General features: G+C 30.7%; 1 protein-coding gene across 1 annotated transcript; it reads left to right on the top strand.

The window, feature by feature from the left end:
• Positions 1–13,669: 13,669 nt before the first annotated feature.
• LOC126726043 (glutaredoxin-C9-like) lies at positions 13,670–14,455 on the top strand. Its single transcript, XM_050431153.1, has one exon. It carries the CDS (start codon positions 13,784–13,786, stop codon positions 14,225–14,227), a length of 444 nt encoding a protein of 147 aa, XP_050287110.1. The 5' UTR covers positions 13,670–13,783; the 3' UTR covers positions 14,228–14,455.
• Positions 14,456–18,171: the final 3,716 nt, after the last annotated feature.

Here is an 18,171-nt window from a genome sequence, read left to right as displayed (position 1 = left end):
TTTTCTCCACGAGTTAAAATTCCCTCAAATTCACATAAATCAAAGTGAATTAATTCAAGCAATTCAGTATTTCTTACAACACTTTTATAAGGCCTTTTTGTAATCTTAACTTGACTACAAGTTTCACATTTTTAAAAATCTTTTGACAATCTTGGAATTAATCCTAAACTACTCATGATTCCCACATATCTATATTTATATGACACAAACGAGCATGCCAAAAATTAATAGAAAAAAGCATATAAACTGAACTGGTAGATACTTTATTATTTTCAACATTCAATTTAAACATTCTATCACAAGCATAAACCTTGCCCACAAATAATCCCTTTTTAGTGATTAGATAGTTATTAGGTTCCATAGTTTGCTTGAATCTAGCCTTGTCAAGAAAAAAACTTGACATCAAATTCTTCCTTATAGACGGAGTGTAAAGTAAATATTTCAATGTTAGCACACATCCAGAAGTGAATTTCAAATTAACCACACCACTCCTAAGAACCTTGGCTTTGTTAGAGTCACCAAGCATAACCGTTTTTTCTTCTTCAAAAGGAGTGTATAACTTGAACCAATTTTTGTCATAACAGACGTGCCTATTAGTACCAGAATTTGCCCACCACCCGTCAACATATTGCACCATATTAACGTTTGTAATCATTGCCACTGAAGGCTCTTCAATTGTGTTAGCCTGTGGGACAGATTCACGTTTCCAAAATTTGCAAAATCGAGCAATATACCTACTCTTACCACAGACAAAACAGGATCTATTAAATTGATCTTGTGAAGGGGGTCCTTGGTTCTTATTGTAATTTTTATTTGAGTTTCCCCCTTCCTTGAGGTTTATTATTATTTTTAAAGGCTTTCTTTTTAGGCTTCAATTGACCATTTCTAGAAAAATGATTTTTGGGCATATTATTATTGGTTGAAATAAGGTTTACCTTTGTGGTGGAATTACCATTACTCTCTTGTGTCATGAGTGCATCTTGTCCTCTAGCCTCCTCCTCCACACGGATGTGTGTGACCAAAGTCTCCAAGGATGTCTCATTTTGTTTGTGCCGCAAAGTCTTTTAGAACTCCCTCCAAGATTGTGGTAATTTATTAACTATGCCAGCTACCACCAAATTGTCTCTAATCTTTATGCCTTTGGATCTCAATTCTACCACAATCATTTGGAAGTTTTGTGCTTGATCCACCACCGATTTTCCATCCACCATTTGATAATGGAAAAATCTTCTAGCAGCATACTTCTTTGCACCAGCCTCCTCGGTACCATACTTGCATCGTAAAGCTTTCCAAATTTTCTTGGCAGAATTATAAGTTGTATCATAATAATCATAGAAATGATCGGCAAGACAATTCAAAAGTTAAGAGCGACAATTATATTCATCTTTTGTATACTTATCTATTTTTTCTTGATGGAGACTAAATTCTTCCTCACTCATCTCATCGGTAGAAATCTTTAATAGATTCTTGTCAGTGAGGATGTACGTGACTTTGAGAAGACTCAAGTAGAAGATGGCCTTCCCTTTCCACCTCTTGAAGTGGGCTCCCTTAAAGTGAAAGGGCTTGTTGAGATCTCTAACAAGCTCATTTGGTTTCTCTTGTGTAGGCTCCATGTGTTGAATCTCCTTAAAATTGTTGGTGCAAACTCAATAATAATGGAAATAACAAAAAGAGAAACTGAATAAGACTTCTAAATATTATTAATTTAAAGAGAAAGATTACACAATAGTGATTTGACTGAGGCGCGACACTCACTCTCTTTAAGGAGATTCAAGCCCTTGGTTGGCTAAACTTTGTAACCGGTGCAGACCTTCTCTAACTTGCCTCCCCCAGGATACAACAGCTAAACAAGTGTCGTATGGCTAGAACAATATCTGCACAAAGTGTTCAAGTCCAAAACTCCACCAGAAAGAATACCCTTCCTTGCCAAAAACCTCTCTATTTTTTTTTTTTTTAGTGTATATTGCAGTAATTTGGATTGGGTTTGAATGAGTCTATTTATAGGCTCAATGGACCTCACGAAATTACTACCTAAATTAATCTGATTAATTAGGTGCATTATTCTGATGTAGTGGGTGTTACAAGATTAATTGCTGGATATTAACCTGATGGGTTGGAGTTACACAATGAATGGTAAGATAAGGAGTTTCCAAAGAATGAAAAGGCCCAATCGGACTCACCAACAGATATGGTAATTATTCTGAATGGGCTGTCTAGTAGGAGGATCCAAGACCTTGATTCATTTCCATTTTTGATACCTCCACCCTTCACCTCCCCCTTGCACACGTATTTAGCCCAATAATTGATTCAATTCATATTAGCCAATTAATCACTACAATTAAAAGGAATAAAATAGTCTATCTCCTTTTCAATGTGGGATTAAACAATTTCACTAACTCTTCATCTTCCATATTCACTACCACATCTTTTCACATTTATGTTGTAATATTTATTCATTTTAATTGATTAATATTAAAATGCTCCAACACTTAGTAGAATGTTATTTCTTGATGAGGAGTGTTATATTTCATTGATGAAATATATTGAATCTTTGCAATATTGATTTCTTGACCTTTACATATTCTAGTTTGTTATTGAATTTTGATTAAAACAAAAATTTATCATTTCATTTTTTTTAATCAATTAATTATAGATAAGAAAATGGGACTTTCTTTTGGGAATAAGGATAAAAGCAGAAACATACAAATTTTCTAATTTATTTTTAAGATTTCTTTAGTGGATTTAACAATGTTGAGTTGTAAGAGAGGTAATTGTAGTTTATTCTAAAAAAGAGCGAAAATTAAACTTTATAACCCAAAACTATACTTGATATTACACTTTATAATTACGCCATAAACTCTTCAACAGTTTGTAAAAGATTTTGTCAAAAAGTTTGTATCGCTAGCATTTCCCTTGGGATGTATGGAGGCGGTTGAATTTGAGGAGAATTTTGAACTTCTAAAGTTAAAATGAAACAATAATCACCTATAGATCTTTGTCAAAATCTATCTTGAAGACTCAAATGTTGTGATAATATCATATTTAATCCGCCTCAATTTACGACCAAAAATTCCAAAAATTTCATTTTCATCTTAAAATTTCAGAAATTATATGAAATAATTGATTTATCCCAATCGAATAGTGGATGCACTATTATGATTTGAAAGCAAAAAATCCAGAATTACCTTTGTTGATCTAACTTTTACCAAGTTTGGTCAAACCAATCAATAGTCATACGACCTCAAAAATCCACCAAACCACCAAATTCAGCCTCATTTTAACCAAATCCATCTTCTAGAACATTTGACCAAACTTCACTAAGGTTTGACCTTAATTTGTCTAAATATTTGATGTTTGATCATGATAAATTTTGGCTTATGAGGATTAATTAATAATGATCTAATTGTCTAAAATAAAAAAACTCAATTCAAATTGATTGACGATGATCCAATCATCCACAAAATCTAGAAGATTTTAAATATAATTAATTAACCATGATTTGATTATCCAAATTTAGAATTCTTCACATGGATTCATAATTCAATTATTTGCAAACTCAAGAGACTTTAATGAGGACTAATTAAAAATGATTTAATTATTCAAATTAAAAAATTCAACTCAGTTTGATTGACAATGTTCCAATTATCCACCAAACTTAAAACACTTTAAATAGAATTAAATTAATTATTATTGAATTAAATTAATTATTATTGTATTATCTGATTTAAAAATATTCACTTGGATTAATTGATTATGATTCAATTATTTACCTACTCAAAAAAAAAAAAAATTCAGCCCCTTGTCACATAACCTACCAAAATACGAAGTTGGAGCTAAAATGTAACCAGGACATAGGTGCCGATTGGTACCTTATCACAGAGAAATGGGTACTAATTGACACTCATGTCCCAATTTCTGCTAAATCCAAGTTTTGGAATAGTTTATCAAATTCAAACGCATCTAAAGATAAAAATGAATTCAAAACTCTTGGAGTCTATTTGGTTGAGGTGATTATTGGAGGGATGGAAAATGGAGTAGAAAAAAGTGGAGAGAAAATGAGGTTTGTAATCGTTTGGTTAAGGGTGGAAAATGGAGAAAATTTTGGTGGGGCTTAAGAGTTTTCTCTTTGGACCCACCAAAACACAATCTCCGAGAATTGGGAAGAAAATGGGGCAAAAATATTTGGACATAAAATGTCCACATCAAGCTTCTTCTATCTTCAATTCTCCACAGTGTTACGTGCTACCTTTGTTTCCTTTTTTAGGTTTTCTATTTCCTTATCTGTTTATTTTTTTTTTTCCTAACAGGACATAAATGCTATTTTCAGTTACTTTTTTTTTTTTGGTTAGTTGGGTCTTTGCCTTTTTTAATTGTTTTTTTTTTTAATTGGGAAATTTTTTTTAATAAGGTTATATGAGTAAATTTATATAAACTAGCATGTAATCCATGCAAATGCATGTATGAATTTAAAATTACACAATTTTAATTATAAAAATATAAATATTTAGTCAAATTATTAAAGAAAAGCATGTAACACATGCATATGTATAAATAATTAGTCAAATTTTGTTTTTTAAAATAAATGTAATTAGTCACATATTAAATTCTTACTTAAATTTAATATTACTTATGATCATTTTTTTCTTTTAATTTTTAATAAGATAGAATGTGTGATGATTTTTGTTGTGTGGTGATTTTTATTGAATATGTGTGATTGGTTTTTATTTTTATTTTTAATTTTATAGTTCATTAATATTGGATTTTTAATATTTTGCACTCATTAACTCACTTGACACAAAGATTAAAAAACTTAAATGGACACATGACACAAACTTAAGTGGATAATTATGGTGTGGTCCTCACATAAATTTAGACACATGACGCAAAATTGGATTCTAATTGAACTTTCTCTAAATTTTACCTATTAATATATATATATATATATATATATATATATTTATATATGTAAGGGACATATTTTTATGTAATTGGTATATCCTTTGACAAAACATGTTTTACTTTTATTTGGGTAAATCTAAGTAGGTTCAAGATGATCATTATAAGTGATTACATTGAAGACATGAAGATTACTTAAGAATTGCTCAAGAAAAGTGCAATATGCAAGTCTCAATACCTTCTCGACAAAAGCTCGATTTGTTGAGATTCATTAAAGCTAGACACATGTCTTGATCTATCGAGCTTACGGGATTCAGACTATAGCCAGCAACGTTTTTATTCTTAAAGGCTATTTGTTTATGGGTTTGTATAATTCTTAATGAACTAGAAAAGCCCAAGGTTTGTGTATACCTATTTTGTATAAGAGAGCCCATTGAGCTCCTATTTAAACAAGGAGGTGGAAAAAGAAAAATCTAACTCTAGAGAGCTTTGTAAGGTTTTCTTTTTGAAACCCTAGCCTCCTCCTACAGAAGAAATAGTTCTTGTTGCATTTCTTGTATGCCTTTGGTTTCTATAACCAAGCAAAGTCTCTTACACCATCATTGAAGATTTTATTGATATTTCTATGTGAAACTATTGCAAATTAACTACATCAATCAAAGGATTGCTGTGGAGTTAAGTCACATACTAGGATCCATGCATCACTGGTTAATCACGTACTGGGATTCGTGCATTGAATGGAAAGATTGCCGCTACAATATAAGTCCAATTGGGTATTAGGGTAAGGGTTGAACTGTAGGTTGATATTTCGGGATATGCCAAAGTGTTTGGTAAGATTCCTTAAAATTGAAACCACTTGTGATTGATAATAGTGGATTCTTGGAAGTGGTGATCTTAAAATCACCCGGTGGGGTTTTTGCCTTGACGGTTTTTCCCATTCGTAAAAAAATTACCGTATCAAATTTATTTTTCATTGGATTTAGTATAATTAGTGATTTGTTTGTACTACCTCGCTATTGTATGAATTTGATCTAATTAATTAACTTGAATAATTAATTAATTATTTACAAGGGGTCAATTTATTTTTACCCAATAATATATATATATATATATATATATTACATTTTTCATCTTCCTACTTTTCTTCTCAACCAAATAAAAAAGTTTTTTCAACCTTCTACTTTTTCAACCCTCCAACCAAATACAAATGAGGGAAATTAAAATTTTTTATATCTCCCTTCTCTTCCATCCAATCACTATTTTCTATTCTTCCATTTTTTTTTTTCTTCTAATTAAACGGACTCATAAAGATTATATTAGTATATTGAGATATTATTTATTGTTAATTTTTTAATACATTATTGGGGCCGGTGTTGAATAACTTTCATTTTGAGTTTAGCCAAAATGTTAGTAGTGTTAGGCATGGTACGGATGCCGGTTAAAGCACGTTCCCAACTGTTGGTTGGGAAAAGAAAACTGGGGTGAAACTGAAAGGGGTATTAAAAAAATCAGGGGCTTGGCTGCTTTCGTATGCACCTCTCCGGTGTTGGGTAACTTTCATTGAGTTTAGTCAAAATGTTAAAAGTGTTAGGCATGGTACGGATGCCGGTTACCGCAAAGACCATCTTATTAGAGTGGGGCCATGATCTTATCTTCAAATTTACATGGGAAGTTGTCATCAACAAAGGCAAGTTTGTTCAATTAATTATGATGCTTGTTCTGCTTCGGAAGTAATCCATGTAAAGAGTGCACTTCTCATTCAGTGTGTCATACTCATATATATAAACAAGCCACCTCAAGGAAACATGTGAAGGACAAGTTGAAGAATTTGTTTAGATACACGTACTAATTAGCATGACAGAGTCAATAAGTTGTTTACAGCTAATGTTGGTGAGATCCACAGATTAAAAAGTAATGATTCTTTGTCTTCACGTTAAGCACAAAATTTTGGTGGTAAAGGATAGGCTTTTCCATATGGCCCAACCCTGTAAGCCAACTGGGGCGATTATTGATGGTTGATACTTAATAGAAATTATTGTTGATGTTTCTGACAAATTTTGTTCTTCCACCTAATATAAGTGCCTCATTTTTTTTTCCCCTTTTTAACACAATGATTTTTTCTCATTAGATTTAAGGACATAAGGTTAAAAGAAGCTTGCGCAAATTTTAGTGATGGTGGGTGAAAATGATTGAACAAAATATGAGAGGATGGGGCTAAGAATGCAATAGGTTTAATTTATCACTATGCTAGGTAGGGTCTGAAAGAACTCATTTCATTCTGTGTGTTTGTTTCTATAAAAAATAAATAAATAAATAAAGCAGAAAATCCAAAGATTAACTTGAAGAATCAATTGAATATATATATATATATATATATATATATATATATTATCATGTTCTTGATCCTTTGGTAATTAAATATTAATTATTTTTGAAACCATATTATCCTATATGACATGACATACACACACTCTCTCTCTCTGTGTGCTTGATGTAACTTATATTAAGGCATGAATGTGTGGTTGGGGTCCAAGACTCACAAGTCGTTTGAGATGACATGAAATGGGAGCTACTTTAGACCAGTCTTCAACTTTATTTACGTGGGTGTGTGTGCCTCTCTGTGATTCATGAGGTTCCTCTCCAGATTACATTTAATAATGGCATTTGAAGGTTCTTTTTGGGCGTGAATTTGATTAGATATATTTAACCCAAAAAAAAAAAAAATTTTGATTAGATATGACCAATTCTTTACTCGGTTCCACGTAGAGTAGACCGACCGACCAACCTTAATTTTCAAAGTAAACCCTGCTTGGTATCTTCTGCGATCCTAATTAATCACCCATTATGTCATCATAATTTAACTATTCTTTCTTATTCTTCGAAATTTGAATTAGAATCACAAATCACAAGCCTACCTAATACCTCTTTCTTTAATCCAACAAGAAAACAAAACCCCATCGAGTCTTTCTAAACAACCCCCAATAAAAAAGAAGTAAAAAAAACATTGAGGTTAAATGTGTTTGGAAATACAGATTTACTTTTCCTTGCATAGCACATTCCTAACTGCTGTCCAACCATTTTTCTTCCCATAATATATTCACACCAAAACAATCTTATAGCAAGTAACGGAAGAACGCGCAAACCAAAACAAGGAAAAAACTATTGATATTCTACCTCAAAAAAAAAAAAAAAAAAATCTATTGATGTTCAAAATTTTTTTTTTTGGTTGATATTCTACTATTTTAGAATTATGGTTAACCAATTTCATAATCCTTAGCACTGCTGAATAACATGCTTCCCTACATAGTAAAAAAGAAAAAAACTTTCAATTACCACCACTCATAATTAACTAAAATGAAACTTTTCTTAAACCTTATAATTTTGTTTTTTATACAACTAAGAGGTGTTCTAACTTTTGGCTAGATTATTCCTCTTACGAGACATTTTGAAAATCCTATAGATCTATAGTACGATGGATTGAAATTAAGCCATATTATTCCACTCATGCCCCTGACCAATGAGCCACCATTTTGGTACCCCATGGAGGCTAGACCTTAAAATTGATTATTTTGTATCCAAAAGCATACCGAACGTAATATCACAATTTATAAGATTATTACTATGTGTGTTTGGACAAGTTTATTTACATGGACTTAATTTATTTTAAAAATAAAATTGCATCTAATAAATTATTTTAAGAAACTGTATATAAACTTGAGATAAACTAAAATATAAAATCGTAAATAACCAACTAGGTATAACCGCAAATTACCTTCATCTATCATTATGTAATAAAGCGAACAAAAGAAATAAAACTTAAAATGTATTTGGGTCAATTTATTTTATTTTAGAAAATAAATTGAAAAAAAGCTATTGAGAAAAGTTAATCTTTAGAAAGTTATATATAAATTAATAGTAAGAATAAGTTCAATTTTTAAAATTTTTGTAATATAAGATATGAAATCTCATTTCAGACATTTGAAATTTATTTTTATATATTTTTGGAAATTTTTAAATAAAAATTATTAGTTATAGTAAATTTATTTGTGCTATTAGATAATTATTAATTAAATTATTTATAATAACACCCATTCCACCATTAGTGAAAACCTCGATCGGACAAAAAATTGAAAATCAATCCATATTTTGGTTTTTTTGTCAAGTGTACTTTTAAAATCATGCTTGAAATTAAACTTGTGCAAAATAAATGAGAAAGGTTTCCTCTAAAATAGTTGGAAAGAATTTTCTCTAAACCATAGGGTGACAATATTTTATCCTATATATGTGTATTATTTAAATAAGTAGTATGACTTATTAATCATTATGTAAGTAGGCCATTTGAATAATTTTATCAACCCCTCATATTTCTGGGGCGGATTCTCAAAAAAAGAATAATTTTATCAATTGTTAGGTAATGTATCGGAAAAAATTTATTTAAAAAAAAGAAAAAAGAAAAAGAAAAAAAAGGGGTCAAAGTCAAAGAGGGAGGAAATGGTGACCAAAATCTAAATACAAAAAGAACTTGGGGGTTCCAATTCAAAAATGCCTACCATATTTGCAGTACATCACCAGACGTACCTCTCATAACGCGGAAGTGAAAGATAAGGGCAAAGGGGCCCACACGATAGTTGGCACGTGTAAATTGTGAGACACATGGAATAATCAGAATTAAGATATTATGATCGCACTGGCTGTGACGTGAAGTACCATAACAGAATTCCCCCAAATTTGATGACCGCTGGATGAACAAATTGTACGGAGTAGAATAAATTTTTTACTTATTTTCAATATTTTTTTAATTGAAATTTTTTTAATGAAAAATTGTCACATCATTCACTAACTAAATAAAACATAGAGATTAAAATTCACTACCACTTATCATTGTATATTTAAAATAAAATGATATGTTCAATTAAAAAAAATACTAAAAATAAACCAAACTTCCATAAAATACAGTGTCGCCTGAGAAGAAGAATAGTATATTTTAGGCATATGTAGCTAGACTTTTATATGGTCGGTTGATCATATACATTGATACACTAAGATCTATAGATTGTGAGCATCACGTTTTTTGCACTTGATGCACATGATACATTTTCGACTTTATAAAGCCAAGAAGAGAAAACCAAACACTTTGGATACAGGTGGCTGAATGCGACGTCAGATTCGGATATATATTGAGGAATCTACAGTATGCACTGTCGTTTAAATATTTGCCACGTGGAGATACGTGATGTAATGGATTAAGTCATGTAGGTGATACGAATGGTTGAAAATGATGTCATTGAAACTTGTCGTCCTTTATATATTTTAGCTTTTGGTTTTGGTCACTAGTCACTATTTCCACACCTTTTATAATAACCGTTCTTTTTTTGTGTAATAATTTTGGAAATATATGGTTCACTGGAATTTGAGAGTTGTGCACGCCATATAAGTTTTCTTAACTTAACAAGAAATGTAACTAAAAGAAGAAAATTTATTTCCAAGTACAATACATACAATTATAATAAATACTTAAAGCTAGAATATTTAATTTTATATATACAAAATAAACATAATCATAGAATTTAAATAAAAATAAATGATAGAAAAAATTATTATACGTTAAATATATACTTTATTTATTTTAAGCATATTTTATATTGATTTAAAATTTTTTAAATAAAATAACTAACAAAATTAAGGAATTTTTTTAGGAAAATTTTTTTTTTCTTCACTCTCAATACATTAAGGACATACAAGTAGGAGTATTCTCAATCTATTTATATCTGAAACAGACAAGGGTCTGTTTGGTTATATTGTTTAAACAACAATTTTTGTTGTATTGTTGTTTAAAACAACACAATTTTCACAAATCTATACATATTTCTACAATACTTAAACAACATTACTAGAATAACATTAACTTGGGGCAGATTTTTTCTCTTTAAATTTGACACTTATCAGTACACTTGCAGGTGTGGGTGCTTCCATGCTTGTTACCTGCCTCACACGACCCACCTGTATATACTCCTTTCCCAAACTTGTTCAGTTGGCTTCTCTTTTTAATTAATTTCAAGCCTATAGATGTGCAATCAACTATATCAAACCACTTCTGTCCCTTTACTTCTCCCCTACCATAACACTCAGTCTAATCAAGCAGTCTAATCGAGTTGGACAACAACGAATTTTGTTCCTCCCCACTCAAAATGTTCATGATGGATGACAATTAAGTGTATTCTCCACTTGAATACATATGACTCGTAAATAGCCCTAGGTTTTTCTGAAGAGCTTGAGCTTATGTCATTTGGTAAAACTTAAATAAATAAATACAAAAAAACGTACTTCATGTTCTAAATAAAAAATTGTGAGGGTCTTTGAATGTGTTAATGCTATCATAACACTTTTTTCATTTTTTTTTTTCTGTAACAACTTCTTTGTAATGTGACCAATAAATTGAAAATTTTGTTTTTTTAAATGATTGTTTTTGAAGTTATGCATCTATAGTAAGAGAAACCCGTGACTATTACAAACATAGAAATAAAATGTCACAAGAAGCAAGAATTTTGTCTTTTCTCATAACCCAAAGAAAAAAAAACGAAGAGCTCTTTTACCTCTTCTGCTAACATAAACACATGACCCTTCCAAGTTCTAACAATTCTCCAAAGTAAAATTTTCTTCTTTTAGTTACATTTCTTGTTAAGTTTATAAAACTTATATGGCGTGCACAACTCTCAAATTCTAGTGAACCATATATTTCCGAAATTATTACACAAAAAAAAAAAAAAAAAGAAGGGTTATTATAAAAGGGGTGGAAATAGTGACCAGCGACCAAAACCAAAAGCTAAAATATATAAAAGATTTTGCTAATGTGTGTTTTACGCATAGATTTGTGAAAATATGTGTTGTGTTGTTTTAAACAACAACACAACAAAAATTGTTGTTTAAAAAATATAACCAAATAGACCCTTGTCTGTTTCAGATATAAATAGATTGAGAATACTCCTACTTGTATGTCCTTAATGTATTGAGAATGAAGAAAAAAAAAATTTCCTAAAAAAATTCCTTAATTTTGTTAGTTATTTTATTTTAAAATTTTTAAATCAATATAAAATATGCTTAAAATAAATAAAGTATATATTTAACGTATAATAAATTTTTCTATCATTTATTTTTATTTAAATTCTATGATTATGTTTATTATATATATAATTAAATATTCTCTAGCTTTAAGTATTTATTATAATTGCATGTATTGTACTTGGAAATAAATATTTTACCATTTAAAAAAAAAAATGATGTGCCAAGATTCTAATGGAAGGTTTAAATATAGAATAAATTTAAAATCAATTAAAATATATTTATGAGAATAATGGTGTATAAAATTATGAGGACTCAAAACTTATATGGAAAATGTATAAGATGTCAATCAAAAGCCACGTAAACTTTTGATGTCTCACTATTTTACACATATTTTATTCTAATATATATATATATATATATTAATTGAATTTAAATTATAATATATATATATATATATATATATATATATATATATATATATATATATATTTACACTCTTCATTAGAATCTCTTCAAAAAAAAAAAAAAAAAACTCTTCATTAGAATCTTGGTAGGTCATATTTTCTTTAAATAGTAGAATATATAATTCCATATACAAATTAACTCAATCATCATAAATGCATAATGCTAGAATAAATATACAAAAAATAATCATAATAAATATCTATTAATAACAATAATAATTATCAAACTTCATATTTCATATTTTAAATAAAAAATAAAAAATGAAAAATTATATTAAACTAAACTTTTTCATGAATTGCACGAATTGTCAACTAGTTATATATAGAAAACAGAAGGAAAAAAAAAAATTGGCTTTTGGTTAAATTTATAATATTTTTCCACATAAACCTTTTTGGTTTTTTTTGAGAATCTACGACATAAAATTTTGAGGTTTAATAATTTTACATGTCATTAATCTATTACTATATATTTTAATTGATTTTAAATTTTAATTTTCATTTAAAATTTCAATTAAAATATTTTCAAATAATTTTTTCATATACAAATACACACATAATAAATACCTATTAATAATTAACACAATTATTAAATTTCAGAATTGTACAAAAAATAAAAATAAAAACTAATAAAATTAGTTTTGTTAAAATTTTCAATATGTTTCAAATTCCCATATACAAATATAAACATAATAAATACCTATTAATAATTACTATAATTATTGAATTTCAAAAAATTAGACAAAAATATACACTTTGTTCCATATTACTTAAGAGAGTGTATTGTGTACAGTATAACTTGCTCCACGTTTCCTTAAAGTTATCATGACTTTTAAGTGGAGTTTGTGATGTTCCTTTATATTAGAACACATTTCCTTCTTCCTTGTGGAGGTTGGGCCACATTATATGGATGAATCATTTTTTCTATTTCTAGAGCAACCTTACGTAAATCCATCCTTTTTTTTTTCTTTTTCTTTTTCTTTTTTTGAATATTGTCTCGGGTTTGTAAAAATAATAAATAAATAAAGCTGTGGGACGTGCTGCTAGTAGCTAGCTCGAATTTGTCGAGCCAGCGGTGACGCAATAACTTATCACCCACAGGTTCCATGACGTGGTAGATTGCGTAACTGGCGTTGACGGTTAGAGTCTTCGTTTCTCTTATTTCCAGGCCCCCCACTACTACCGCCCCCCTATACAACACGCCTACCCTTATATATATATATATATATATATATATATATAATCAAACCCCCACATCCCCCATTCTCAAACAAAAACCCAACTCTCTCTTTCTCTCTCTCGCTCTCTCTCTCTCTCTCTCTCACAAAATCAATCAATCCAATTGATCTTCATAGTTTTATACCATGCACCAAGCAATTCCCTATAGTTACAAAACATACTTTCCGACCACCATCGGACTGTCACGTGACACATCCACCACCACCACCACCACAACCAGTGTTGCCGATGCAACAAATGTGGGGAAACTGGTATCAGAGAATGCTGTGATAGTGTTTGGGAGACGTGGGTGTTGCATGTGCCATGTTGTGAAGAGGTTATTACAAGGCCTTGGTGTGAACCCCACGGTTTCCGAGGTTGATGATCAGGACGAGGCTGCTGTGATTAACCAAGTTTTAAAAATTAATGGTGTTGATCAGGAATCAGGTGGGCAAGATGGGTCGTCAGTACAATTCCCAGTGGTTTTTGTTGGCGGCAAGTTGTTTGGTGGGTTAGAAAGAGTCATGGCTACTCATATTTCTGGTGAATTGGTGCCTATCTTGAAGGAAGCTGGGGCTTTGTGGCTTTGATTCTTGTACTTTTTTTTTTTAATCACAGTTTGGTACTCATTTTAATTTCTTAGCAAGGGTTCCTTCTCAATAATTTTTGGAGGGAGGAATGTAGGGAATTCTATCTTTAAATTTCTTTTTCATTTTCTCAATTTGTCTTTTTGGAATGGAAAAAGACACATATGTATGTAGATTAATGGAATTTTAATTTTGATCTTGTGAAAGATCAATGAAGTTGATTCGTTGAAAGCTTATTTCTAACAGTATGAGACTCTACAAAAGAATATTTTTCCTCCCTATCAATTTATCATCATCTATGTCATCGTCATCCGTATTCTTGAAGATATATATATAAAATTGTGCCATCAAGGGCCGCCTTCGATCAAGACCCTCAACATATAGAGCTGGAACAGACTCGCTATCTTTGCACTCAACGATATATTTTAACTATTTTTTTCACCATGACCAAAATGAAAACCGTGTTTTTCACATGAAAAAACCAAATATCCCTACCCGAGTTTGAAAATGTGGCATGGACTTGCCTTAAAGTCTATTGGCGATAGGCCTTTTTTAGTTATTTATTTATTATTTAGGGGGGTGGCGGGTCCTTACATTTTCAAAATAGGGAAAAGGGATAAGGAGAATTATTTTAGCCACTTTGATCAAAATCCACAAAGTCTGCATACAAACACACTTAATTATATACTTTGATGATGCCAAAATCGTCAGTTGTGGTAATTGTCTAGACAAGATGTCGCTCAAGGTCGTCGGGTGACCTACACAAGAACAAAAAGAGAATTTCTCCTCAAGAGGTAACCGGTGTGGTGTCGGCCACTGGGCCTTCAATGATAAAGTCTAATGACTGAAGAATAATGGTGATGACAAGAGCTCTGTTTTTGCTATATGTGTATAGAAAATGAATCCGTACCCCTTCTTGAGGTTTGATATTGCCTATATATAGAGCTTTCTTTTCTAGCCATTGGTGGTATTCAATGGTGATTTCAATGTCTTTTTGTAACGTCCCAGGGTGGCTTAAATGAAAGGATTTGATATCTCTTCCAATGGCCATGTTTCTTGCATTCATTGGTGAGTAACAACATTTCATTTAATATGGGCTTAATGGTGCTTTCCCTCCTCCAACGCTGACTTATCTGGACGAAGGAATTTATTGGGTTCGTCACAGTTAATTTTGGTGCTTGCTAACTTGGACATTTGTGAATGATAGATGAAAAGTGTGGTCATATAATCAGTCATGGGCAAACAATATCCACCAATAGTAGTCACAAGAGTAAGTTATTAATTTTTTTTTTTTTTTGGGAGCAGAAACGATAATAGACTTTATTAATATAAATCACTTTGTACAATAGGGAAGAGAAAAGATAGGCATTCTAATCAAACAATGGCCTCCTCTTTGTCTTTTGCAGCATTAGCTAAAGCTAGTGCAGCATAATTACATCATAAAGGAGTACTAACAAAAGAAATAAAAACAAAACTATCTCTAATAATTGAAATGTCTTCAAGAATCCAAGCAACCTCTAAAGAGCATGTTCTGTCTAGTTTTCTCATTAATCACCTAAAACCATCCCTATCCAGCTTAGTTTCAGAGAGAAAGAGAAGTTTGGGATCTTTTTCACTAACTAAGCAGTGAAGCTCCTGAACTGCCTCTAGGATCCCAAGCCCATGATAGTTAAGGCTTAGGATTTTCATGGAGGATGACAAGGAGGGATAGTACCCCCAAAGAACGGTTGGTCACCTTCTATTGCTAGTTTTTTGTGAATTGGAGATTCCAATGAAGATGATTCTGAGTTGGGTTGTTTGATATGGGAGTGCAGCAAAGACTTCTTGTTATCTTCTAAGGATGAAATAGGATTTGAATTTCGAAGCAACCGTTTCCAAGATCGAAGACTTGTTTTAATATGACCCAAAGAATCCTCAGTAATATTTGGGGATAACTCCATTTCAATATCACAGTTTGAAAAATCCCCATTTGAATTTTTAAATGCCATCTCCTTCAAATTTTTTGAACTTGAATCAGATCCAGAAAATATTTCATCAGCACCTAAGTGTTGTGGGCTATGGTATGGGTGTGTTGAGGGGTTTTTGGATGAATTACTTTCCTTTGAAGTAGGGATAAGGTTTTTTGAAGCTAATCCCATTGTGGCATGGGATATATCTGAAAAATTCTGTTGTGGATTCTCTATCAAATTGGAATTTGAAAAAGAGTGGGATGTGGATTTTTTGGGATTAGGTGGACAAGTGTTTTGCTCAACATTTGAATTCAAAAAAGGATTCTGAGGTTAACTGGTGTTAGGGTACTTTTTTTTTTACGCCTAATTTTATTTGAGTACCACCTATTTATACCGTTAATAAGTTATTGGGTTTTCGTAAATATTTTTTGCTCTATTATTATGTTAATCACAAATGTTTCATATCTCATCATCTAAATTGGGTTATGATATAAAATATTACAAAAAAGCCCAAAAACTCATATTTTATCCAATTTCATTATCATTATTTAGCTAAGCCCAAAACCGGCCCTATGAACCCAATAAACACATCCTATTCTATTTAAAGCCCAAGAATACTTATGCTTGACAATATTTGAAAAGCCCATGATTTAAGTCCATGGCAAAACAATTTTATCAATGGAATTCAAATCCATGATCAAAGCTCATGATTTAAACCCATGGCAATTTATTTATCCAAAACCCAATTTCTCATTGGCAACATCAAAGCCTAATTTCTCATTCGCAACATCAAAACCTAATTCTCATTGACAATATCAAAACCCAGTTCTCATTGGCAATATTTAAAGCTCAATTCTTATTGGCAATATCAAAACCCAATTCTCATTAGTAATATCAAAAGCCCAACTTACGTTGGCACTATTAAAAGCCCAAGCTAACTACTTGGCACCATTTTATCAAAAGCCTAGGATTATTAATACTTGGCAAAATACTATATATCATAGTTATTTCACTTAAAATTCTAATAATGAACAATACTTTAGATTCTTAAACCTATTACTATAATATTACAAGCTCATGGAATTTATGAATTATCTATTCTCAAAACCTATGGCAATTACTTATAAAAGCCCATGGAAAGTTATAATTATCTTATATCATAGTTATTTCACTTAAAATTCCAATAATGAACAATACTTTAGATTCTTAAACCTATTACTATAATATTACAAGCTCATGGAATTTATGAATTATCTATTCTCAAAACTGATGGCAATTATCTTATAAAAGCCCATGGAAAGTTATAATTATTAGACCCATGACATTTATTTCATATTATAAACTCATGTTCACTATCTATCTTACATCACAACATTCATAATATTTATTACCAAAATTCATGGTAATTATTCATCCTACATGTCCATTATGATTATCTATAGAATAACTCATGAGAACATCACATTATTCCATTATAGTGTTTGTTACCATATTCATTTAAAACCCATGGTAAATATTATTCTCAAGAAAAATATTGGAGGTCATTAATTAAAAAAGCCCCAAAGAAAATATCATTTACAAAGTAATCCATGGCAAAAATTATGAGAAACTATACAAGTTGTTATTTAAAACCCATGAAAATTAATACCCAAAATCTATCATAAATATTTTATAAAAGCTCATGGATTCATTTTATTTCTACTAACAACTAAAGCCCATGAGAAGTAAAAAACCTATGGCAAAGCATGCCTTTAATGCCCATTTTGTAGGCCCAAGAATCTCATGAAGTAGGGAACAAGCCCAAGCAAAAAAAGGGTCATATGTCCCAACTAAGAGTGTTGAAATGAAGCAAAGTTCTAACCCAAAAAGGTCCCCAATAAGAGGTTTGAAAGTGGGCAACCAGCCCTTGTTCATCCCTAACCAAAAAAATAAGTAGAGACTCCTACAAGAAAATCAAGCCTTTGAGGATGAATTATGGGCTGTCCCATCAGTTTTCTG

The sequence above is a fragment of the Quercus robur genome, chromosome 5, assembly GCF_932294415.1.
Source record: "Quercus robur chromosome 5, dhQueRobu3.1, whole genome shotgun sequence".
Taxonomy (NCBI): Eukaryota; Viridiplantae; Streptophyta; class Magnoliopsida; order Fagales; family Fagaceae; genus Quercus; species Quercus robur.
Note: the sequence above shows the minus strand (reverse complement) of the source record. Positions and strands in the feature narration are given on the sequence as shown.

Excerpts from the sequence above, each read along its gene's own strand:
- LOC126726043 (XM_050431153.1), top strand. The coding sequence starts at position 13,784 with ATGCACCAAGCAATTCCCTATAGTTACAAAACATACTTTCCGACCACC.